The 26564-nt window shown below is 41.5% G+C and overlaps 1 protein-coding gene across 1 annotated transcript in view; it reads right to left on the bottom strand.

Moving 5' to 3' along the window:
- Positions 1–1651: 1651 nt before the first annotated feature.
- Positions 1652–26564, bottom strand: part of SLC2A13 (solute carrier family 2 member 13) — a 153088-nt gene continuing 128175 nt past the window's right edge. The window contains exons 7-10 of the mRNA XM_065640239.1: positions 25829–25954; positions 6292–6413; positions 6006–6158; positions 1652–4835 (exon numbers count right to left, since the gene is read on the bottom strand). Coding sequence (XP_065496311.1) covers positions 4609–4835; positions 6006–6158; positions 6292–6413; positions 25829–25954 — 628 coding nt within the window. The 3' untranslated portion in view covers positions 1652–4608. The remainder of the gene's footprint in view (positions 4836–6005; positions 6159–6291; positions 6414–25828; positions 25955–26564) is intronic.

Raw genomic sequence — 26564 nt, 5'->3', positions numbered from 1 at the left:
CAGAGAATGACTGAGTCACTTTATAGGCAGCAGCTACATGTAAGCTGTAAATGTTACCCGCAATAAAAACACATTTTGCCATAAAGCACATATTGTGGCATTATCTGCTTCTGGCCTGGTACGCAAAGCTCGATTTTCTTCCCAATGCAGAGGAATGGGTTTGGTTAGCTTGACTCCCTCAGAAAAAAGTGCACAAGTATCTTACTCTTTAAAGTGCTTTGCAGAACTGTCTCTTCTGCCCTGATTTCTACCCCGAGATCTCTCTATGCTGTGAAGACTCTGCCTCTTTCTTGTGATGTTCAGCTAACAAAGCCGAGTACAATTTCAAGATCATATTAGAAGAGCGTTGCTGTTGAGAAGTCAAAAGCTGGGTATAAAGCTGAGAAGAACAGGGTCTATCTTTTATCAGCCCCCTGCGTGCTCGTGGGACTGCACCCAACTCCCCCCTGGCTGAAGGAAAGACCCTTGCTCAGGGCCCGCACAGCCCCTGGAAGTCAAAACTTCTCCCCAGTGCTCAACCTGAGTGACTAAGAAGGGCAAAAGAGGTTGTGCTGAGGAGAAAAGCACCCGCTTTGCAAACTCTGTTGCCGTGTTCTCACCCCCGCGTGGGTACGGGAGAGGAGCACTCGTGTGCTTCTCCCGCTTTGGTCTGCCAGCCCCCCGTTCCCATCCGCAGGGCCAAGCACAGGCCCTTGGTCCCACCATCCTCCTCCCAGCCAGGAGAGCGGTCAGACGCCGCTCCTGCCGGCTGCCACACCTCTCGACTGAAGCATGACTTCCCGGGGCTTTCACGCACCATTTTTTTCTGCTTACCCTAACTCCTACACCAGTGAAATGTTGGCGTTTAGCAACTCATGCAAAAGTAAGTTGGCGTCGGAACAACGATCCTTGAGATGTACCCTCTCTCGTCCCAAAATTTCTGACACGGCTGGTAGCAACGTCTCTGACAGCGATCTACCTACGGTGCACATGGAGCAACGAAACACCAGCCCTCAGACCAGTCCTGAGGCCTCGCTTCGCTTTTGTGCCCATTTTCCAAACAGGTTTGCTTCTCGCGTTAAAAACTTTTGATCAATAAAGTGACAAGGGGAAGAAACAAGTGGCAAATTATCTCAACCTCTCTGACACTTTAGATTTGCAATTTGCAACATGGTGAACAAACTGCTAAATGTGACTTAAATTTAAAAAGATTAAAAATGCATCAGGACTTGTTTCTTCTATACTTGCTCTTAGACCAAAACATGTAGAGTTGGTAGATTAATCAGAATTAAAATATCTCAAATTGTTGTGTATAATCAGTATGTGATTCATGCCCAACTCTACCAGCTATATTGCTCTAGCATTCCTGATGCACAGAATACCTGAATTAAGTGTGCAGTCCTTGTGAAGAAATTATCTCACATCTTCTGCAGAAAGCTTTCAATAAAACGATATTGTGCTTAGACATACTATTTATGCTACTTCATAAATTAAAATCCTGTCATAAGAAATTTTTCAGCTACACTGTATTTTTATTCTTTTATCTGATATGTTACTAAGTCTACCCTTAGCAAAAATCTCTTAAAACTTATAATATGCACAAATATAAAAAATCTTTGCAAAATAGAAACATTTATTTAATGTTCTTCATACATTATAAATGTTCGCAGACTCTAAAAATAAAACCCTAATTGTGTAAGATTGATTTCAAGTATTTGATCTTATTTTTAATACACATGATGCTTGGTACTAGGTTCAGTGTTTCTAAGATACGGAATGTTATCCTGGTGTAAAGCAAGCCTAAAAGGAAGACTTAAACCCAACTCTCTGCAGGGGGAGGAGGGGGAGTGACAATAAAGAAGCCGATACATTTTGCACCCTCATAGCCGGCAGCAGTGATGAATCAAACACACGTGTTTCAACTGTTTAGCCTCAAGAAGCAGCGCACGGGATGCAAACCTTCAGCAAAGTGCTGTCAGTCGGATGGAACTGGCCGTGCGAGGACATGAGCCCAGGGCAGCGTCACTTGGAGAGCGGCCGTGAAACCAGGCGGGCAGAGCGGGGTGGGCTGGTGCTGCTCAACACCCCGGCACCGCCTGCAAAACGCGGCGCTGAGCTTGTGACACGATCTCCAGCGACTTCGCTTTGGTTGTGCCCAATAAATGCGGCAGTTTCCTCTCCCCGTGGACCAAGCGGGAGGTCGGCAGCGACACGGAGCCGGCGCGGGGACACCCCTTGTCCTACCCCCGCTCCAGCACAGCCTCAGGCGAGGGGACGTTCGTGGGTGTAACGCTGGGTGTGGGGTCACGCATTGGGGGGATCAGAACCAAAAGTCCCTCTTCTTAAAAGCCAGTAAATACCCACTTAAACTGATGAACCGTCAGCACGGGTTGGGCGTTACACACCTATTCACATGCTGCTCTGGGTAACAAAACTGTTCCAAATGAGGGTCTTCAAACACACATTTCCTGGTTTCAGGAAGAAACCACTTTGCCCTTAAAACTATTTTGTTCTCCTCTGTGCCCAGTATCCCTTTTTCTCATTTTGGGTACTGCACCTTCGGTGAAGGTCTCAAAGGGTGACAGCCTACGGGAGACACCCCACAGCGGGGGCATTCGTAGGTAGGTCTGGAGACCCCAGCATTTATCAGCTGGTGCTTTCAAGCATGAAAACATTGTGCACTTGAAGGGGAGGCAACATGGAAGGTGTGAGAATCCAGCCGTCTCACCGCGCAGGGGGATACTCAATGTTGGGCCACTCTTCACAATGATTTGTTTGAAATTCCCTCTGTCCACTATGCTTGCCCCTTTAGTCTCAGTCAAGTCATGGAAGGATGTTTTAGAATGTTTTCTTTCCAAAAATATTTCTTTGATTAATTAAGTAAAAAATAAAATAATGCAAAATACACCCAATCACTGAAGGTCAGTAATTGGGGAGTACGAACTCCCCCCACAGAAGATCAGATAACATGTTGGCAGGATTCTTCACAACAACAAATCCCCACGTTACCCAATAAAAATAATTTAGTAACAAATGTTTAGTCTCAGTTTTGATAGTAACCCTACATTCAAAGTATTTTTCAACCTAAGAAAATCCCACAAAGCAAATCTATAAAACTTAATGAACCCAACAATTTCTTTAATTTTTACACAATGAAAAATAAATGTATTTCTACCAAATAAATGGTGGGCAGCCCGCAGGTAGAGGAGGTTTTTCACATTCTTTCATGAAGCAAATGTTTCAAAGATAAGAATTTGAATTGCTGATGCTTTCAAACTCTTATCTCTGAAGACTTAAAGCAGCGAGGACAGGGCAAGGAAAAAAATAACATAGTATTTTTATGTCGCTGCGTAAAATTCAATTTGCCAAGGCAAGCAATCATGGCAGGTGAATAAAATACCATTCATATTTTAATTACCATGCTAAAGGCAGCCAAGTTGATTTTTGTGCCTGACATTTTCTTGACAATTTTGCAATGCTTCAGTAAGGCAATTAACATGAGATGTAGGCTTCTGCCCACTGCTAATAATTCTCTTTAGATCGAGCAAGACACTGGTTGACTAAGGGCATTTGAAGGAAAAATGTGCTGGGATTCATTTACTCTGCACATACGGAGATAAACTGAAGGCAACATGATTATTCACACGCAAAAGGCGCAGGAGGGATGACCACTGTGCGTTTAGGAGCACAAAACCTCTCCCCTCCTTTTTCTTTCTTCTGATATTTTGTGTTCACAAGTAGGCACAAACCCAAATGTTCAAATGCAAAAAAAGGAAAACAAAAGTCACTTTTTTCCAACTAACTGAAGCCTCTACATTGCACCCAGCAATGTATACTAGTGCATTTGTGCCTGTGGCTACATGGTCAGTTGTGTTTTTCTGCTCTCAGGTAGTTAATTGTGGCGGTTTCTCTCACGAGCACCAACTCCCGACCGCAGTGTGTACTCCAGGGGAGCAGTGGACAGGTAACATAGTGTAACACAGACGTACGCCACCCTAGGGAACCTCCACCCAGGTGAGTGTGGCTCTCCACTTGTCATCTCAAATAAATAAAAATGGAAATTCTCTTAGGGAAAGTTTGGGACACGTTCCCTCCAATAGATATAGCGGATATTTGTATTTTCCTAATCGGTTAAACCTTTTTAAATGGCTACCACTACAGCAGCTTATGCATTCGTCATTCATTGTACTGCACAGCAGAGCTATTAGCTAGGCTACTATGGGATGGGGATCTGACAGATGTTGGCTGCTTTCTGATTAGCTACTCTGTTATTTTGGTTTTTTGTCAGTACTGAAGATAAGGACAATCACTGACCATCTAGGATAGCCTTCTGTATTCATCTGGTACAGTGCACCCTACTATGTACCTTGGGACAGCGCAGTGTTGTGCACACTTGGTGAATTCACGTAATCGCGGAATTCAATCTCTTTTGGAAGCCATTGCTTTTAGTTATCAAGAAAACACTAGCATATTGAATTTCCTCCCCAATGGAGAATTTTTGAACATGAAGGCATTTTAAACTAGGCAGTAGAAAGGAGAACCAGACCAGAAGCAGGGCAGTGAGGTCATCAGAGAGCTGCTTTTCCCCCAGAAGGCTTTTAAATGATTAAATACATCAGCAGCTGAAAATTATTCCACATCAGAAGCATCATTGTCAGAAAGATGGTAATTACTTCCCTTCACCCGAATATACTCGATATACCTCCCTTCATCAGAATCTGACACGCCGCACGTACATAGCCTGCTTTCAAACAAAGATTCGATTTCCTCTAGTTTTTTCCCTTTTGTCTCAGGAAGGCAGCCGTAGATGAAAACCAGTCCCAAGCCGGCAAACCCTGCGTAGAGGAAGAAGGCTCCTGCAACAGAAAACAACACACACAGTCGGTTACAGAAGTTCTTGTCCTGTCTCTGCTCGAGCGCAGACGAGCGGCAGAGGCAGCCGCCTGCCCGCATCGAAGGAGCGCGTAAAATCAAAGTTTGGAGCAGCATCGTTACAACACCGAGCTGGGGGCTGTGGGTGTAGGAGAAGGCTGCTTTGTTGCGTGGCTCTGCAATGGAGTAAATTAACAAAAGCAATTTAATTTCACATGGAAGACAATACATGTCCTTTTTGGGCAAGTTGTTCTGCTGTTAAAATAAACAGCAATTAAACGGTTGCATACCCAATAAGAAAAGCAGATGTGAAAGGCGAGAACTTTCTTAGTCTACCATAACAGCTAAGGATGCACTAAGACAAACCCCCAGAATGAGAAACTTCAGCAAAAAAGAGTAAGGATTAAAATAGCGCTTGTGACTCTTATACCTTATTATTATTTAAAAGACCTCTGCAGAGACAATTAGCAGTGAGAAAGAGCTTGTTCCGCCCCCGCTCTCCCTCCTGCCTTACCTAGGGGGGCACAGAAGGCACCAAAGGACCAACAAACATTTACCTGAGATGTGTTTCAAGACTGATGACTCAAAGCAATGACAAGTAGAGCTGAAAAGCTCTGTACTAATAATGATGTGAAGGTCACAACAACTCCCTAGCAGCTTAATGTAATTTACATGACTTATACCGGAGTGGCTGAGCAGTAATCTAACAAACTCCCCACAGGCTCCAGCAGACAGGACTTAACAGCTGGGAGTGGGGCAGTAGCGTCTTACATAGCTATTTCTGCAAGGACCATCTGATATTGGCCTTGGATGCCATCACAAACTCGAAAATTGCAGGTGCTGTCTCCTTAAGTGGGAATCAGCATCTTTCACTACATCAAAAGTGTTTTTTTTTTTTTCCACCTTCCCTGTTTTAATCGACTGTCTAGCTTCTCAGTTAAGGACAGAAAGAAATATTTCTTATGAAAGCTGGACCAAACTCTATGATCCAGGCAGGTCGTATCAGGTCTCTAGTCTTACTGAACCATGGTGTGTTGAGAACACCTCATTCACAGCTGACATTTCACAGCAAAACCAACCGAGTGACCCAGAATTGGTAGAAAATCTATATGCTAATGGCAGTATTGCACACACAGACACATACTGTTTCTTACCATAGTATGTCAGATATTCGGCCGTATGCAGAAACGTCAGCGACACGAGCACATTGAAAACCCAGTTGACTCCAGAGGAACACGCGTTTCCTGTACTTCTAGCCCAAAGTGGGTAAATTTCAGAATTGACAGTCCAAGGCATAGGACCCATCCCTAAGAATGAAGAAAAAAGATCAATCTCAGTTTAATGGCTGGACTCAAAAGTAAATTTATCAGGTAGCCTCACTATTTGACATTTTACCTTTACAATTTTTTAACTTATATGCATAAACAAACATTTGCTTACCAGGTGCAAAGAAAACCAAGTATAAAATAAGGCCCAGAAGTGCTGTCCAAGAGTATGGAGTGGGGCAGAAATTGTATGCCCAGAACAAATCCTCCTTTTTGAATACTGTTTCATTTGAACATCTGAAAAATAACAATATAACTTAGTATTAAAGAATTTTCAGGGAAATGGGTGACATCTCAATATAAACAAGGCACATAATGCCTTATGAAAAGCTGACAAATGTAAAATTAAGATAAAGGAGTTCCATCCTTGTTAATTTATCAAGATCTTTGAGCCAAGTCCTACATTCAGAAATGTGCTTTTTCCCAAGCCTGGTCTTAGGAAAAGTAACCAGCAGAACACTCCTGAATTTAAACACTTCCCTTGTATTTACAGATCTTCTTCAAATGAACAGTCTTTGCTATGCAAGTGGTCACACCAAAGCCAATGAGACCATTCACATGAATATCGCACAGCGCAGAAAGAGCTGCAGCAGCAGAACTTTTGAGCTAAAGAGGTTGCACACAAGGATTTATGGTCAAATCGAAGTTAGTCCTTCAGTCACTGATGAACTACATGCTGCACACTTTTTGTGCAATCAGTAATGCCTATGGAGTGTGCCATGGCCAAGTCAAGTTACAAGGAAAAGAGACGTACACTTTATTTTCTATGCAGTAAAATAATTTAGAAGAAGGCAGCGTTTCTAATTAGACAGTAAAAATAAGAATCAGACCAGAGGTAAGCCATGCCTGCAGTAATGAAAGAAAAAGTGACTCTATTCCAAGGGCTATGTGGAAATCGCGTATTTATAGGAATACGTATAATGCCAGGTATCTTCATCTGACTGTCAACAATATATTTTAAAGGAATACTGGTAACTTATTTTTTGTTATAAATCTTATTTTTAAAATTTAGCTTTTGTTTAAAGTGACAGCAAGTCATAACTGTAGCTAGAGAAATTTTTCAGCTGCAACCACATCAGTTGCTACAGTTGAATAACTGTGTACTTTTGAAAGAGAAGACTTAGGCAGACACCACCCTTTCATATGCAGACAATGTTATTTACTTGGAAAGAAGGAATCACAGAGCTGAACATCTGTCCGGGTTATGATTTCCAGATCAACTGAGCACTTATGTGACAGACATGACCCTCTTGACAGTAGGAAAACCAGAATGAAGATGCCTGCAATGGGTGATAAATCATAGCTGGGCAATGAGCGGAGAGATGGTGGAGCAACAGACACTCCGAAACATTTCAGAGCACCTACAGCCACTGCAGCTGACTTTCAAAAGCAACTTCCAACAAAACATTTCTCCTCTAACTTTCCTGTTGAGAAATGACCAGGCAGGCCCAGGCCGAACAGGAATGTGCTGAGCACCAGTGGCCAACCCACCAGTCCTGGGGCAGCGATCTTCCTTGTGCTGGCATGGATGTACCAACAGGACAACACTTAAGGCAACATAACACTGTGAAGCCCCAAACCCCATTTCAGGACAGCTGGAAATCCAAAATTCAAATTCATTTAAAAGAGAGAGGCTAACCAAACAAATCCTGGAAAAGTGCACATTTGAAACCCCAGTCAAACCCTGACGCTGCCTTAAAGGTCGTAAACCTCGAGGTTTGCAGTTCCACCTGGCACCTGAGCCGTGCCTGAGCAGCTGGTGCTCCCCAGAGAAACGCCGAGCCCTGGACGTGCCGCGGCAGAGCAGCCGGCACCGGCGAGCGCCCTTCCCTTCCACCCTGCCCGGCCAAGCTGCCCCTGAAAGCCCCTCTCATCCGGCCCATACAGCTTCTCGTTCAGTCTTGAAGTGAGAAGCACACAGAAAACAGGCCAAATGGACATTTTTCTCAAAGATACATCCCTCCTGCCTGGATATGACCGGCTCACGGCCTTAGCTGCTGCCTGGCCACTGGAGCACCCGTCAGCCTAAGACACCAGCAGCTTCTATGACAGAGATTTTTCACCTTTTCTCAGTGAAAAGTACTGTCGCCATCCTTGCCACTTCTTCATCTTGCTTCTAAGCATTACCCAAGGTTCCTTCTTCTGTCACTTTGCTCTTTCACAGCTCAGCTCAGCATTTCTATGTTAAAAGCACATGACGGGTTATTCCCTGTTAGCGTCTACCTTGACACTTCCCTACTGCTCTGAGCGCACATCACCATGTGAAAATTAAATCAAGGTTGAGCTACGTCCCAGGTACAAGACATACAGAAGACTGAACTCTGCTGGAGAACTATCCAGATGCTTAAACTGGCCGTTCCTTATACATTAAGGAAATAGTGTTTGAAAGATTAATTACTGAAGACCTGGTGATCCCGTTGCCATCTCCTGCCGAGCCCCACGTAGCTGCCCGCTCTGCATCCACGCCACGGCGAGATCGCAGGATTGCTCAGATCCACGCTGTTTTAACAACATCACATTTGCTTCTTTTGCTGTTACTCTAATTTCATTTGCAGGTGTTTGGTAATGAATACAACTGATTAGCATTTTAAAACATCTCAGTGCTGAGATCGGTTTCTCCAATCTGCCCAGCCAGATCAGCAGCTCCTCAGAGAGGAGCCTCATGCTTTCTCTCCAACGCTGCTGTAAACAAAGACTTACTTGCTTTATTATCTTGAATCCATCTCCATCAGCACAAACCACCCTGCTGACTCATACAGACACAACCGCTGGGAGGTCTGGATGTTTCCTTCCCCCGCCATCTTTCCCCAGATGTGTCCTACTTTTGATAGAGTGGAACACAAATGATACACGGGAAAACCAGATGTCTCTGGAACCTGCCATGGCTGAAGCTGCTCATCAATTCTCCGCTCTCTGCCCGTAACTGAGAGGAAATTCTGTTTCAAGAAAGCAGATTCAGTGCACTGAAAGGGGAAAAATAGCACTGGAGACTAGATTTAACAGAAACTTTGCAGTAATAAATTGAGTTTTGCTTATCCTGCAGTAGTAAACCAGCATGGTACACAGAGTAAAAGCAAAGATATCTGTATTTGCTGGCATCTTGCAGTGCTGGGTACATTCAAAAATAAGTCTCCTTTGAGGCTAGAGATTTGTTCGAGCTCTGTTACTGTGCTAATTCTACTGCTATCTGTTATTTTGCTGAGGAATATATTAATAATTACTGTATAATGTACTATCAGATAAAAACTCTGGATTTTGTCCCGCATGACGAAAACATCTATAATGGAAGGCAAAGGAGCAGCAACCCGTCGCTTCACAAGCTGAAACACACAGAGGAAAATGCCCTGTAAAACACTTACAAGTGAAATGCTGCACTCAGGTACCAGTGCAGAGTTTGTAAATACCAATATGCTGGGTAATCGTCATATCAGTATAAACAGTGAAGACACATCACATCATTTCCTCTGAAATTACTGCCAAAGTGAAAACATGACAGTGCTACACTGAAAATCTTTACTGTTAATTTCTTTTGATATGTATTTTCCACAGATAATTTAAGACACACATTTGATCTAATTTGTGAAAACCTGACCTTCCAACAGTTGATGCGAACAATTCAACTGACTGGAAATAAATCAGAACAGCAGTAGATTTCTAAATTACAGCCATTATATGCTTAGTTTCATAATCACAGAATCCATCCTTTAGCAGATATGGTCTGTAGTTCAGAAGACCTAAAGCTTTGCCCCTCACCTCCTTAAATTACCTTCACAGGGCACGTAAAAGAAGGTAAGAGAAGAAGAGCTGGTGAGGATGGTCTGAATGTTCTTGCAAATAACAAGAGGATGAAACAGGATAAGACCATTTCCTTGATAATCAATCTAAATTTTCCTAATACTTGAGCCAATTTGGCTGTGGAATAATTCTCAAGTGCAACACTGAAAACTGCAGATAGGGAAATGGCTGGAGAGTACATAGCACAGGCAAGTGAGCGCAGCACAAGACAGAGACCTCAGATTTCCATTAATTTTTGCTTTGCTGTAGAATGAAGACTCTGTAGCCCTAAAGATACGGCTTTTCTGGGAATTAAATGTTTCATTCTGAGCAGTTCACATATTTTTAGTATGAAAGCTGCTGACTTCTCATTGTCTTTTAAGCCCTTCATAAGCATCTTAAATGGATTTAGATCAAAAGTCTTAAAAGGTCAAAATTCAAATCAAATCAGGCTAAGGAAATAAATTACTTCTAAAGAAAATCACTAATGTGATCATCCATCTTCTTAAAATGCTTGTTAGAACAGGCATATTTCAAAATTACACATTCTGCTCCAAGATAAACTTTAACATCAGGTGTTGAAGGTACAGAAAGATTTTAGACCCAATTCACAGTTTCACTAATCCCCCATTTCTTTGTTCTAACAAGAGTAAAACTACTTAAGGACTGTTCTTATGCCAGACTTTTGTGTCTGGGTTATCAAGATGATTATAATCTACAATTTACTTAGTCTGCAGTGTAACAGAAATATATTGGATTTTTTAAAAATTTCCTTTAAAGAGATTTTTGAAGTCTCCTGTGTAGAATGCTGACTTTTATATCACACCAATTCAACCAAACAATATAAATTTATGCCAAGCTTATTGGCTCATCTTTTCACCTGAAGCCTGGGCATGGAAAGGTCAGAGGACCAAACAGACACCATTTAGAGTAGCTGCTGAGAAAGGTTTTTGTGGAAGGTGCTTGGGAACAGCTAAGATTATTTATTCACAAGCAATTACTCATCCTGTGGAAGAATCTGGACCTTGACATTTGGGTTAGTTCTCACAACTTCAAGTCCCTCTTTTTCTGCTAAAGATGTTTAGTTGTCTGAACAGACCCCTAACTAATTTAGTAAGGTATCAGATTAACTGTGTAGTAACAGTGGTAGTCAGACACGGAACTAAGGAGAACACTGGAAACTGTCTCTTATCCCAGGGGTGTCAGACTCATTTTCACCAGGGGCCACATCAGCCTCGCGGTCGCCTTCAAAGGGCCAAGTGTAATTTTAGGACTGTATCAATGTAGGAGTAGTTACATTTTATACATTTTATACATGTATATTTTATACATGTACATTTTATACATGTATATATTATACATGTATGAAATGTAACTACTTTGAAGGCGACCGCGAGGCTGATGTGGCCCCTGGTGAAAATGAGTCTGACACCCCTGATCTATCCTGTCTATCAAGTGGCCTCTCTAATCCAGCCATATACATTCGAAATAGTTACATCAGCACAACCCATAGAAACTAGTGAAACCACAAGGTACAGTATCACTATAAATCAGTATATTCTGATTTAAAGAAAAATCTCCGCTGTTTTCAGTGCTTAATTTTTTATATATACATACTGTAAGATGCTATCTGAAGGACTGAGGAAAGTGTAACTTTTTCCCTGAAGGCGAACAGATTAATTTAAACGTGACTAATGTCTAAATCAATACTTCCTAAGCTTTCTCACAATTCCCTAGCTACTGGCTTCTGTGCCTCAGAGAAGATGAGCTCTCTAGAGAAGTTTGCATCTACCGCTTTGACTTTGTAGTTTATACAGAGAAATAACTCATCCATTAAACCAGGTGTTGCTAAAAATATGCAGATGAAGCTTCTTGCACCAGATGATGGCAATTGAAAAAAACTGAAAAGAACAAACAGATGCAGCTTCGAAAAAAAAATGTACTCATAAAATTTCACAGTGTTCAGCTAGACATTGCTTAACCTTCATTACATAAAAATACCAGCAGCGTTTCGGGACACTTACTGAAGCCTTCTGCTATAGCCGGCAAAGAGTTTTTAATATATTAGCATGCACTTCAAAAACTTGGAAAAATAGTTTCATTCACAACAAGAAAGCAAATTGTACCTCAGCAGATTGCTGATGCATTTGCACACGACAGGAAAAGTCTTTATGATGCTGAGGCCCCCTGCCATAGGATCTATCCATTATATCTATAGAGCTGTGGGTGATAGCCTGCACAAAGAACAGAAACCAGGGCACTTTAATGCATAACAGCTATACTAACTGCCACTGTCCAAAATATTTAAAAAAATCTTAAACTAAAGAGACAAAGCCATTTCCTTTCTTGATGCGACACTTCCCATGCCAAGTAAGTTTAGTAGCAGCTACTAGGGCTAGAACAATACCAACAGGAAAATGATGCTTCTCAAGCTGAATGACTGGTACTGCGTACTCTGCATCTGGGAAACTGAAAGCACATATTCAAAGATAACTACAAACAAACAAACAAACAAATAAATAACAACAAAAAAACTCCAAACAAACAGAACCTTAGTTGTTTTGCCCATTACAGAGCTAAAGAGTTTAGAGGTACCTTCTTTAGCGTGTGCTGCAGGGTAAGAACTCAATTTCTAATAAGATTTTACATTTAAATCAGCATTTCTTGCAGATGTGCTTGGAGGCAGAATGTAACATATATAGAAATAACTCAATTATTCACACTGAGCATCTTTTCCCTTACTGGCTCTTATCTTCTGATCTCTCTTTTACCTTCTTTCTTACAAAAGAAACAGAGACTCTACAGACTGCTAAAATCTCCTGAAATCAATCACAACTAATATTTCACCATCACTCATACACACTACTGAATTAAAAAAACTACTTAATATTTCATTTACCCAAGCAGAAGACCTTACTGAAAGGATTACTACATAGAAATACCTATCTCTAAGACATAACTGCCTTCTGTCATGCTTGGACGGGCATACTCTTTGCGGGGTAAACAACTGTCTGGATGGCCGGCTCCAGAGTTGTGGTGAATGGAGTAAATCCAGCTGGCGGCCGGTCACAAGTGGTGTTCCCCAGGGCTCAGTACTGGGGCCAGTTCTGTTTAATCTCTTCACCAATGATCTGGACAAAGGGATTGAGTGCACCCTCAGTAAATTTGCAGATGAGACCAAGTTGGGTGGGAGTGCTGATCTGCTGGAGGGTAGGAAGGCCATACAGAGGGATCTGGACCAGCTGGATCGTTGGGCTGAGCCCAGTTGTCTGAGGTTCACCAAGGCCAAGTGCCGGGTCCTGCACTTGGGTCACAACAACCCCAGGCAGCGCTACAGGCTGGGGAAGAGCGGCTGGAAAGTGCCTGGGGGAAAAGGACCTGGGGGTGTTGATCAACAGTGGCTGAACAGGAGCCAGCAGTGTGCCCAGGTGGCCAGAAAGGCCAACAGCATCCTGGCTTGTATCAGGAATGGTGTGGCCAGCAGGACTAGAGAAGTGATTGACCTCTGTACTCAGCACTGGTGAGGCCGCACCTTGAATCGCGTGTTCAGTTTTGGGCCACTCATGACAAGAAAGACACTGAGGTGCTGGAGAGAGTTCAGAGAAGGCAACGAAACTGGTGAGGGGTCTAGAGAAGACATCTTATGAGGAGCGGCTGAGGGAACTGGGGCTGTTCAGCCTGGAGAACAGGAGGCTGAGGGGAGACCTTATCGCTGTCTGCGACTGCCTGAAAGGAGGTTGTAGTGTGGAGGAGGTTGGTCTCTTCTCCCAAGTAGCAAGTGATAGGACAAGAGGAAATGGCTCCGAGTTGCACCAGGGGAGGTTTAAATTGCATATTAGGAAAAATTTCTTCACAGAAAGGGTTGTCAAGCATTGGAACAGGCTGCCCTGTCTGATTAGACAACTCTAACGTCCCAGTGAAACACATTCAGTTTTGGATTTGTTTCTGGACTGAAGGTTCTCTCTCATATTGCTGTACCCTCTTCCTGTCCTCTCCAGGTTCAGCCTGCTGCTCCGTTAGACTTGTTTTATCCTACCCTGGTGCCTTCCAAGTCCTGCTGGCCACCTCCAGGCTACAACTTCCCACTCTGCTGTCACACCACCAGTGTTTCAAGCTTCACTTTCCATCATTTCTACCAGGAATGGAGAGAAACAAATCTCTGCTACTACCAGAGCACCATCCTACAAGCTTCTCTCATTGTCTTTTGCAGTCTCCTCCCCTTGAGAAATGGACTGACACCAGGAAAAGGCAGAATAACATTGATACCTGGTGTTAAAGCCCAACCCTCGGAGATTTCACGGCAGCTGACAGCACCCGTTAGGTACACAGGTACACCAGTCCCAGCTACAGCACACTTGAAAACTGGGAGCAGAAATAAGCAAATACCTGGTTTTTGTTACGGGACATACAATTACCTTAATCACACAAGACTTAGATTGAGTTATTTTTCTTCCCAAGCTTTTTCCTAGTCTTCCAAAGTATCAGAAGCTAATAAAAATATCAGGAAACATCTGATGTATCTGTGCCCTACAGAATTCTAATTCTGATCCCAACTTGACACACTGTGTTTACCCCAGTACAAATTAAAATTAACTAGTAATAATTAAATTGTAGGATTTCAAAATCAGGAGCAAATCATAGCTAATTTAAGTATTATAATATATTAATAATGTGTAAACTTGTGAGTGGTCATACAACAACTAAGAAAAATAATTATCTGTTCACTTAAACAGCTAGCAGTCACGCCTCCAGAATTTTAATGGGCAGAATTCAAATTAAAACCTAATCAAAACGCAAAATCTTAATTAGTTTTGAGAATAAGCATCTTAGCTTAATATCACTGTTCCTAACGAATTTCTACCTATGATCATTTTAACTACTTCAATCATTAGACAATAGGTCAAAGTATCAAAATATGGTATAGTTAACAGTACAAATGTAGCTGTTCAGGAAGCAAAAACAATGAAGGAAAATGGTGCATCTCTTTCATTTTTCTATGAGAAGCTTCAAAATTGCCCTAATTTTCAATAAAAAATGAAATTATAAAAAAGTAACAGAAATATCATAAAATAAAAATTGTTTTGGTTTTGTTTAAAAAATATCTTTTGCATTTTGTGTGGGAAAGGATTACTAAAAATATTTACAGATATATTTAAATAAAATGAACATTTTTAAAAAGCACTTTAAATAAAATCCTCAAATATCTAAATATATTACTGCACAAACTGAGTGCACAGAGGTCCATTCTATATCCACTTATATCCAAGTCTAAGCCTATACTCAACAACCAGCCGGCAGATGATGACTTGTTTAACACCCAGCGAAGGGGTTGAAATCATAGATGTAAAAATTAGATGCTGTTAAGAAGTCATGACAAAGATGGGTTTATTATGTATACCCGGAAGACTACTTTGGGGTCTGAAACTGTAAAATTCAGGGACACCAACAGCAATAAGTCATAATTCTAAGATGAAGAATCAAATACCAGTGTATACGATACACATATTTCAGTAGGAAGTGAAGAGAGAACAAAATATTTATACTTCTGAAATTTCCACTGAAATCAAAAGGAAAGTGTGGGGGTGTAAAAATAATTTTCTGAATTTGCTTTTTTGTTGAACTTATACAAAAAACCTCGAAGGACAAGGAGTTTAAAATATAGATCAATATTACATGTATCAGCGTACCTTTTTTTAGCGCTTCCCTGCTCTATTTAATTTCTAGTTATTGACATGCATATAAGGTTTATATTTTAATAGTTCTAACAATAACCTTTTGGCCAACTTAACCTTCCATCTGAAGTAGTGAACTGTGACATTCAGTTTCCGTAACAGCAATTTAGACACAAAAACTACATTTTTAACTATTGCCAGCAACCGTCTTTTTGCCATTACAACTGAAATCTATCCAGACTACACATTTAGGATCTTGCATTCACAGTTTTAAATAGATGATGGAAGAGAATTTTTTTTTTAATAGGAGCTTTTCTCTAATTCCAGTAGGTGGCAATAGCTCTGCCCTAAAAAGCTCAGAGAAAGTGGTGTTTGGGAAGGGGAAAGAAGGTGCATCCCTGCCCACACAGCTGTCCTGGGGAGGCTCTGCACCCCATCAACCGACAGAGCCACACAAAGGAGGATTCCTCCACTGCCAGCCCTAAAATCCACTGGAAATCGTTAACGTCGTAACCGAAAATGGAGCCCCAAGGAGATTTAAGTAATACTCTAAGATCGCTTATAACAAGATAATTATTTCATGCCTGATTTGTGAGAGTGAGCACTTAACATGGAGTGTTGCTCTGCTTTGGTTTGTGCATGCAGGTGCAATACCTATGCCAAATCCAAGGATTTTTCTAACATTCAGAAATGATAAGTGGTTATACTATCTCTAGTTTATGACACTTATAAACACTGGCTACCAAAGTCTCCATTGTTACATGAGACTCAAAGTTTGGGAACTGGCAGTAGAAGAACTCAGCAGAAATCAAAATAATCATCTATTTTCCATGGCCTCTGACAACTACAAAGGAACTTTACATAAATAAGTGCTTTTTAACAATACTTATTTTGCCAAGAAAAATATGCCAAATGGGAAGATACATCATCTGAATCACAGGTTTGAAGAAATAAATAATCATGCAGAGCCTCAAACTTTTCTCTCATTATCATCTATGCAAAGCTAATGTGACAGCTGTGCAAAGCTACAGGAAAAAAGAAAGTCTTCGGATCCTACAAGCCAGAAGAAATGCCCACAGTGCTGCTGTTCAGAAGTACGACCTGCCATCTACCAGACTGCCCATTTCCTAGCCTGTACTAACCCACGAGCTGAGTTAAAATAAGGTCATGACTCTAAATCAAATGAATCAATAATTCCAGCTCATCTTGTACCAGTGAGGGATTGATCTTACTGCCTCCATTGTCAAGGAAATGAACTACACGTGCAGACAGCACACACAATAATTTATATGAATTAAACTCATCAAACGTATTGAATTATTCAACAGGGCTAATGCAGAAATGTGTTAATTTATTTTCCCTCAAAAAGGAAAAAAATACTGTGAAAACTTCATCCTTTTAAGAAGGGAAGAGATCACAATTTTATTATATCAGATGATGTGATTATTGAAGAGTTGCTTATTACGGAGTAAAAGTGTGTAAGATTTGGATTAGAGATGCTGTTAAAGGTACAAGCTGGTGTACAGAGGGCTGGGTTCCACCCTGCTGAATGTTCTTTATCCATAAAAATCCCCAACCACAAGCATCTTTCAAAAATATTTTCTGCCCTCAAAGCAGAGAAAATTTTGATTTAGTATATTCATTTCAGAGTGCAAAAAACTAAAGGAATCTGCTGAGGCAATTTTCACTGAGGATTTTAATTTAAATCTGAACCTCAGAGCCAATAACTGAATACACGTGAAAAACAACTATTGGAAGTATTCCTCTCTCAGGAAAAAAAGAAAAAAATGCACACGCTCCCATAGATGAGTCAGTTCCTCTTGCTTTGGCTGGAAGGCAGAAGGGGAAACCCCCAGCTCTGTCCCAGCCCCCTGCACAGCATCATCCCGGTCCCCTGGGCCGGGGAGGCGAGCACAGCCTGGATGCCCCACGGCCCCGGGAGAGCTGCCCTGGGCAGGCACGGGGGCCTTTCAGTCCGTCCCCGAAAAGATGAGCAGCTGGAGAAGCAACAACAGACTCTTTTCTCCAAGGTACATTTTGTAAGAGAGGGAGAGAAAAGCTGCAGGAATTATCCACGTAGCCTAAGCACACTGACAAGAGACTGCCAGCTCTCTCATGCATGTTGGCAATTTTTTCCTTTGCTTTCCTGCCTATCTCCCTCGTCATCTAGAAGCAAACAAGCCTTTTAAGTAGGAAACAAGATCAGTTTATTCTAGTCACATTTCAGCTGACAAGAGAATGCCTGACATGAGCAGAAAGGTTTGTCCTTCAACGGGATGTCAATTCCAAGTTTAAACACCACAGCATCATCTTCCTTGGGCCACTTTTAAGTGGTGAGGAGCACTGACTCAAACAGTTTTCCATTTAAACAACACAATTTTTTCCCAACACAAGCCAGCAGTTGGGAAAGTTTTAGCTCAAGGGCCACTTTTGTTCTCCTATTCTAGTTACATCAATGCTATAGCATCTGAAGCAGTTGTTACAACAAGTAACCCAAATAACCATCAACATGTGTCTCTTCATCATTCTCTACCAGGATGCTTCTTAAATGGTCACTTAGAGTAAGATCTGGAAGCAGTGTTCAGCAGCAAAGTGCAATACAAACAAACAGGTAGAGAGCAGACAGACAGACAATGTTTCAAACTAACCAGGCCTGCTTTAAAATCCTATTTTGTGCTGGGTGTCTCCAAGAAATAAATTTTGCCTTCAGCATATAAACTAAACTTTTACATTCACTTCATAACAGGACTGACAAGGAGTATATTTTGTCCTTTTTAAGCATCCAGAATTTGCCATTGGTTGAATAGACATAATGAGTTAGAGCTATTAACAGTAATTCTTAAGTAATTACTCTAAAGAAATGTAAATAGTTTCAGTTTAGATTATCATGTTGCTCTGCTCATTATTTTAGACCTAAAATGTGGATAAAATACACAAAGGACATTAATTGTTCGAGCATCAGATTCAGTAAAAAATAAAATACCAAAAAAAGTTTTTATCCTCTTGAACATTAAAAAAAATGAAGAGACTGTATCTTCTGTTAAAGTTACAACAAAATTCCGCCCTCAGTTTAAATTGTTTAAGTACATATATAGATCTTGCCATATTTTTAAATGCTTAAAGAGGTCTTACGGTTATCAGGTCCACCATGAAATAATTCCCTTTTAAAACAACTTAAAACCAGGATGTCTCAAAGACCTGAGCAGGAAGAGTGGCTGGAAGGATCAGAACATTAAAATTGCACTTGCTTTGCTACCTACTCCTGCATCACCAATAACACAGGCTTCACCTACAATCGAGGACACGATTTTCTGCATCCCTTCATCCTTCTGTTCTTCCTATTAGCTCTTACCAGTTAGCAGAGATGGCATCAAAATATGCATATGAGATTTCTTAAGTTCCTCCTCTACCTCCCCAGCTCTCCAGAAGCCATCAGTATGTGCAACCATTAGACTGAGATTACACAAATGTCCTCCTCCCAGAAAAGACCTTGTGGCTTAGATTTTAGGCTGACAAAGACTGTAATAAGCTTCAGACTTTTTTTTTCATTTCTGTTTTTGCCCACCTCACTAACATGTATTAGATATTATTATGCTGAGGTACATACTCCTAATCGAACAGGACAACCAGCATTGTGTACTGCCATCCGGCTGCTCCAGGCTTCCATACTTACTGGCAGCGGTGAAGATAATCAGAACTCAATTCTGTTGGACACTGCATACGTTTTAGTTTTCTTTCCTAAATGATCCCAGAGGGAAGAGGGGGGATTCTATGTTCTGGTTCCTACTGAAGTAATGAATATTTCAATTTAGAGCCATGAAGATGCTGAAGGGAGTGGAGCATCTCCCTTATGAGGAAAGGCTGAGGGAGCTGGGGCTCTTTAGCTTGGAGAAGAGGAGACTGAGGGGTGACCTCATCAATGTTTATAAATATGTAAAGGGTGAGTGTCACGAGGATGGAGCCAGGCTCTTCTCGGTGACAACCAATGACAGGACAAGGGGCAATGGGTATAAACTGGAACACAGGAGGTTCCATTTAAATTTGAGAAGAAACTTCTTCTCAGTGAGGGTGACAGACACTGGAACAGGCTGCCCAGGGAGGTTGTGGAGTCTCCTTCTCTGGAGACATTCAAAACCCACCTGGACGCCTTCCTGTGTAACCTCATCTGGGTGTTCCTGCTCTGGCAGGGGGATTGGACTGGATGATCTTTCGAGGTCCCTTCCAATCCCCGACATTCTGTGATTAGAAAATATTTAGCATATTGTCCAGAAAGGTATTTCTCTAAGACTATTGTTTGTAACTGCAGCTCTTCTGAGTGCTGCCGATATACATGCAGATGTAAATATTCTAGATCCTGCTACTTTCCTAAATTATTTACTCCCTCCACTACTTTTCGAATTTGCAAATATGAGTACCATAATCCTATGTATAATCTTCATCTATTGATCTGAAGACTTAGTAAGAGAAGTACTGGTTTCTCCGCTAACTGCTGCTGAATTGAGCAGCACTTTTCAATGCAGGCTCTTGTAGAAAGATTCCAAATCAACATTTCAGCAATAAAATCTTCTACCAATAGCTCCTGCATGACAAAACAAGCAACGTCTACCTGCGGACAGAGGAGTACTTCATTCCTGGAAGGCTGCTGTGCTGTGAGCCTTTCTGTGGTAACAGGAAAGGTCTGTACACCCATTCCCCATGATGAACTGAAAATAGATTCTCAGTCTTTAAACGTATGAATACGCACATACATTTTTTGGCATTAGTAAAGCAGTCACAGCAACTTTTACAAATGTACTTGTCATATTGCAAAAGCATCTTTATAAGACTGACTAGCAAAACAAGTGTAATGGGCTTATTTATGTCTGTCTGTATGTACAAGCAGGAAAAGGAACCTGACATTTCTAGAAAAATCTAACGTTGCTACAAAGAAAAAGTATTCTAATAATTTTAACAGTCTCATCTGCTATGCATTAGACAACAGGCAGCACTGTGTGAATGTAAAGCTCCCCAGAACACTCCCGGGGCTGTGACAGACACTGGCATGTCTCCCGTTGGACATAAACCAGGCTGTTGTCTGAGAATCCAGCTAATGAACTCCCATTGGTTTTTTTTTAACCACTGGAATCTAGTTAGCATCCAGGCTCGAATGCCAAGGTCGTTAGGCGCATTCCTGTGGTGGGAACTCTCCTGCAGCTGGGAACCAGGGTCTGCCTGCCTGACCTGATTCCTCGCGCTGCCCAGGTAATTCAAACCCACTTTTCCCCAGAACAGGTTTCTGAGACACAGCTAAAATCCTCAGCAAACTGACAGATATGAGCAACAGGCACCCAGTGACACGTAACAGCATTACCGAGCATCTGTAAACTTGCCCTTAATTTTACAGGGCAGGAAGGAGCACAGGAGAGCACTGGCCGGGGGAAATGAAGAGCTTCCCAAGTGCCTCTGCTGCACCCGCCTTTGCACGGAATGCCCTTAGAGAGGAGAAAGCTTCTTTATACTGACAAAAGCAGGATTCTCCATGAAGCATTGAACTCTCATGGCAGGGAGATGTTCCTCTAATGAAGTTCATAAAAATGGCTGAAGAAAGCAAATCACTCAGTTCCTCTCCCTTTATAGATTTTTGTTCCCAATTGTCCTCCTTCAGGGACTGTGAAGACCTGCCAGCTAATTTTGTGGACAAGATGGCTTCTAGGCTTGTCTCTGATCTGCAGATAATGTTATTATTTCTTCATAATTGTTTACTGTATAAAGTCAACATCTTTCTCTCCAGAGGGAGATTGCTCAGAGTCACTCCTGAGAGCCTTTCAGCTCACAGTTGTGGCCTGCTGTGGTCTTGACAACATACTCATGTCAAGGTTAATGTCATGTCACAGCACTATTAGTAGCTCCTTTCCTTGTGCGGTTATATTTTCAACTGTAAGAATATTAATGCAATTTAAAGTTACTTCTAGAGCGTTCTTGGCTGGCCTTGTGGGTTATTGCAATTACACAGACGAAAGTTCCAAGGCTTCCGAGAGTATTGTGGGAGTAATTGCAATTGTGGGGAAAAACTAGATTTTGGGTTTCGCTCTGAAAACAATCACCTCCACATTCAGTCCTGGCTGAGAGATGGACCCTGCCCGTGACCTCTTTCGTGCCACCTGAGCTTCATATTGGAACTTTCCCATTGCGGCCCCATCTGTAAAAGCAAGATAGCGCTTTTTATCAACTTTATGGGGATTTTATAATTTGATGCACATGAAGAGAACAGAACTGCAAGCCTTTCTGTGCTATTGCTGAATGCGAAACTTCCCATAATCTTGGAGAGCAGAGTCCTAACACAGAACCCCCAGACCACAATGAGAGAGAAGACACAGCTCTTCTTCCTTTATTACAAAGTGAATAATTTAAGAATATTCTTGCTCACTGTCTTGAAACCATCCTTTATACGTCCCTGGGCAGAGCTGGAGGCAGCAAGGTTTGCATGTCAACAGCTGGTTTGGTTTTTTTCACTGGTTCGATAATACCAAGGGCAGCAAAGCACCTGACTGTGCTGGTGCCCTGGGCAGGACTCTCCTCCCTCTGTTATTCGAATATCAGAGTCAGGCTTATGTAACTGGATAAATAAAAAAATAAATACATCTCTATTCTTTGTCTTACATTTATAATCTCACAAGCGTACCCATTGCACATTACCCATGCTGCTTGGACCTTGTCAGATTTATTTTCACAGGGTCTACATCCCCTAGAGCCACTGCGAGCCACAGAGTTCCCTATATTCAAAAGAACCAAAATGCCATATTCTTCTTGAAAAACATTTAGACGCTCTAATTGTCTCCCTAGGTTTCTATGACAACCACAGCAACATAAACAGCCTTGCTGGCAGCCACAGGAGACTGAAATCTCTGCTCTCTTCCCTCCCTTCCCTGGAACTTCTCAATGTAGTACGTACTGTAACCAAATAAATACGATTAACAATAAACATAGAGGTGGTATCTAGTACACCAGGCTGGCACTGGGGAAACTTCTTGCAAATAAAAATACATTACAGTATTTTATGATAATAGTCAGAGCACTGCCTGTTACATCAGTGTTACCAAAGTACCTTGGGATCCACTGTGAAGAACAGTGCAAAGGTATAAATATATGAACAGGAGGCTTTTCTATGTCAGCCTGTGTGGCTGCAGAGAGCTTTAAAAAAATATATGACAAGGCCTTCTCTGTTGGTGCCCCTAAGCACCTCTCACCTCGTTGGCAGGTTGCACATCAGGAACAGAGAAGCCCCTGAGCGAGTGTCAGGACAGCTGGGGTTGGGATGGCTGCGGAGCCACGTGGTTCCATGTACATCATGTGCTGTGACCGTGGGCACCTCTCCCGGCTGCAGCTCCCAGCTTCCCAGCAGGAAAATCATGAAGACGACATGACTGCAGCAGCAGTGAAAGGCTCTGCACAGCACCTGCACTCCGAGCCCAGCAGAAACCCTTTCTCTGAACCTCCTGCATCAGGCAAGGAAGTCAGAGCTGCTGCTTTTGCTACAGTCGAGCAAACTGAAGTCCAATGAGTCCCAAACAAATCGCTCGTGTCCTCCTACTCTCCTAAGCAAAATTAATGGAAAAATAAAATGGCCATATGAGGCCACTGTAACTCTGGAGGTTTTAAGCCATTTAAACCCATTCAGCCAATACGGGATGGCACAAAGCAATCAGAATATACAGGAGTTACAAACAGGTTGCATGTGATAATTGTGGTTATTCGATGTCCATAGATCACAAAATCGTCTTTCAAATTGTTAAACCAGCTTCTGATCATAAAAATGCCACATATTTTTAAAATAACTGCCACTGTACACCCAGCACATGGCGAAATAATTTTATGAAGCAAAGAGAGGCAATTTCAAGCATCAGCACAAGTGTGATTCCTTCACCAGTGCTGTTAGTTTGTCTTGGGCACTTGTTCTCCCTGTGCTGCCAGAAGATACGGATGATTCTGCTGCTCTGAGACAACCAGGGATGTAACTACAATGTTTTGACTGCAGCAATCTGCCCATTTGGAGAGAAAATCCTACAGCTTTGTGGGACCGGCTTTGCTGTAAAGCAGACTCAGGATTTGAGGAAGGAGAGCGGGGTGGGGGGGAGGTACATGAACGTGAACCCTTGGAAGTCAAAATCGGTGGGGATACCCTTTGGACTGGGATGCAGAAACACACTGATCTGCAAGGAGGAGGAGGAGGTGAAACACTTGTGTGTCCCGAAGGACTTGGAAGGCACAGAAGCGGCCACCTGACATTTTACATTGGAGGATCGGCTTTTAGAAAACTGCCTGATTACATAGACCAGGTGGAGATGAGATTAGAAATTAATGAACACTAGAAATGGGGATGAATGTACAATCTTTGGAAAAAGAAATGTGGAATTTCAGTGTTTTTCTTTCTTAAGGCAGAACTTTCATTCTAATGACGACCAATATTAACATCGTGCAGTTTTCTCTTGAAAGATTTTGAACAGGGTATTTATGCTATGGAATTATTGTACACTACGGAAATATTGTATTTTGCAATATGGAAATATTTCTCCTTTTCTATCTGATTTGCTCCAACAGGCTGTACAGCAAGGAGGGTTATGTGAAAGTGAATATAAAAGGATTACTGATGCCCACATTTACTACGTTATACAATAAGATTGCCTAACTAAATAAGTCTGATTTTATCTATCAACTACTCGTAACAAGTTTATGTTTCCATTATACAATAAGACTGCCTAATAAGTAAGTCTGATTTTATATATCAACTACTTGTAACAAGTTTATGTTTCCATTTATGGCTGCCTGCGTGTTAGCACGATTTTGGTAACTACAGATGTGCTACTTAAAACTACATCATATATAAAATGAATGTTGATTCGGAATACAAAGACAGATCTGTTAATTTAGAAATATGAGAGTCCAAGCGCTGGAGAGCACATCAGGACATTAGGTAATTTGCAAAGTATGTTGTATAAAGCGCTATAGTCACAGAAAAAGCAAGAGGGATGAGATTTTGTAGTTTTCACAGTTATTTATTAATAAACAGTAATAAACCCCAAATGATCACAGTGCTTTTAAATTAGGATTACAAAGCATATAAGCTACCCTCTTGGCATCTGGAAGAAACCACTAGGCATAATATTCTAATAGTACTGAAATCAAAAGAAGGACAATTTCAGAGTCATTTTAAATTAATGATTTTACAATTAGTAGATATTTTCATAACTTCCAACCTTGGTACAGTATGACTCACTGCCACTATGGCTCTTGGTTTTAAATTCTGAGAAATAGACAGAAAGTTAAAAAATATACGAATAAACAAGCTGAAACCACCACACAACCCTTTCCATATTTCCCGAGTATGTTTATGGTGTGTGGGTGGCATAGATGAGTTATGGCAAGGAGGTTTTACCAGCAGTAATTACACATTTTATCAGCAGTAATGATAGAATTCCCTCATGGCACTGAACCATTCTAAACTCTAATCCAAGCCCTAATCACCATTAAAGTATTGATAAAGCCCTTATGGGACATTGTTCCAACTCATAAAGCCATTCCTTAAGAACAGTCAATACTTAATAAAACTTGAAGTTTGCTGTGACTTCACAGGGAATCTTTGTGCTCCTTAAGAAAGTGTGATAGATTTTACAGTTGCCTTGGGACTTTTCTATGAACGCACACAGTTTTACATCCGAAGCACAATGTGTGGCATGAGATGGCTTTTAAGCACAGAGAAATCAGTGGCCACAAACCACGCTTTTGACAATTTGGACTTTTCAGAATTTTAGCATTTTAGGTTATGCAGCTGAGCAACTTGGTTTCTTTAGTAGGCCAATATTAAAATGTGGTTTAATTAAAGCATTTAAAAAGACAATTAATTCAGAGGGCTTTAAGTGTATACCTAGGGAATATGCCCCTCAAATGAATGAAGACATCAAGGAGAAGTAATTTTCCTAATTGCTACTGTACTTTTGCCACACTTCCTAGGTGGCAGACCACACCGAACTGACTGCACACATCAGGATCACGGCTTTTATTTAGAACAGTTGTTAGAATGTAATAGCCCACTTTTGACAACATCAAGTTATTTTTTTCTTCCTGAACATCATAAGAGTAACATTTTATGTAAAAGCAAAAGTGCTTTCATTAGCATAAAATAAACCATCGGTAGAGCACAAGATCAGAAAATCTTGAAAAGTGACATACCTGCCCCACGCTGCTTTCATTGTAGAGTCTTTATCAACAGGAATGCATGAGGACTCAACAACACTTGATTTATTCAATTTGTAGCAGAGACCACAGTCTGGATCTAACATACATCCATTACAATAACTGAAAGAGAAAGAAAGAAATACTGAAGCCACACTTTATTCATTTGTACATATCAAAACCAACAGCATCTCCTAATCAGTCTTGGGATGCACGTAGTCAAGTTGTCAGTGTTGGAGACAAGATAATAGAAACTGCCCAAAAACTAATACAGACTGTTTTCGCCTTTTTCTGTTCCACATTTTGGTGGCCCAGTCGGAAATCTCCCAGTGACACCTGATCAGGCCGTAGGAGAATTTACTCATGGAATTAATTTTCATTAAAAAAAAAAGATAGATTGAGGTTGAAAAGAAAGAACGATACGTCATACCTAATAACCAAACTCGGATTTGGGCACATACAGATGAGGCGGTCAGTCTGAGCTCACCATACCGTTTGCGTGTGGGAACTCGGCACCTGAGTTCCCATGATATTCGATGGATGGAGTCCATATGTCAGTGGAGCCAGTTGACATACTGGCATCTAGAGCCCAAAAATATCCCGCTTGCTCTTCACCTGGCACGGCAGAGCGTGTGGTGCTCGCGCAGACCATTCCTGCGCAGCACACTTGCCAGCTCCGTATGGACACCTCCCAGTTCCTTGATAGGCTCAAAGAACAAGAGATGCTTGGATT

The sequence above is a fragment of the Caloenas nicobarica genome, chromosome 1 (assembly GCF_036013445.1).
Source record: "Caloenas nicobarica isolate bCalNic1 chromosome 1, bCalNic1.hap1, whole genome shotgun sequence".
Classification (NCBI taxonomy): Eukaryota; Metazoa; Chordata; class Aves; order Columbiformes; family Columbidae; genus Caloenas; species Caloenas nicobarica.
Note: the sequence above shows the minus strand (reverse complement) of the source record. Positions and strands in the feature narration are given on the sequence as shown.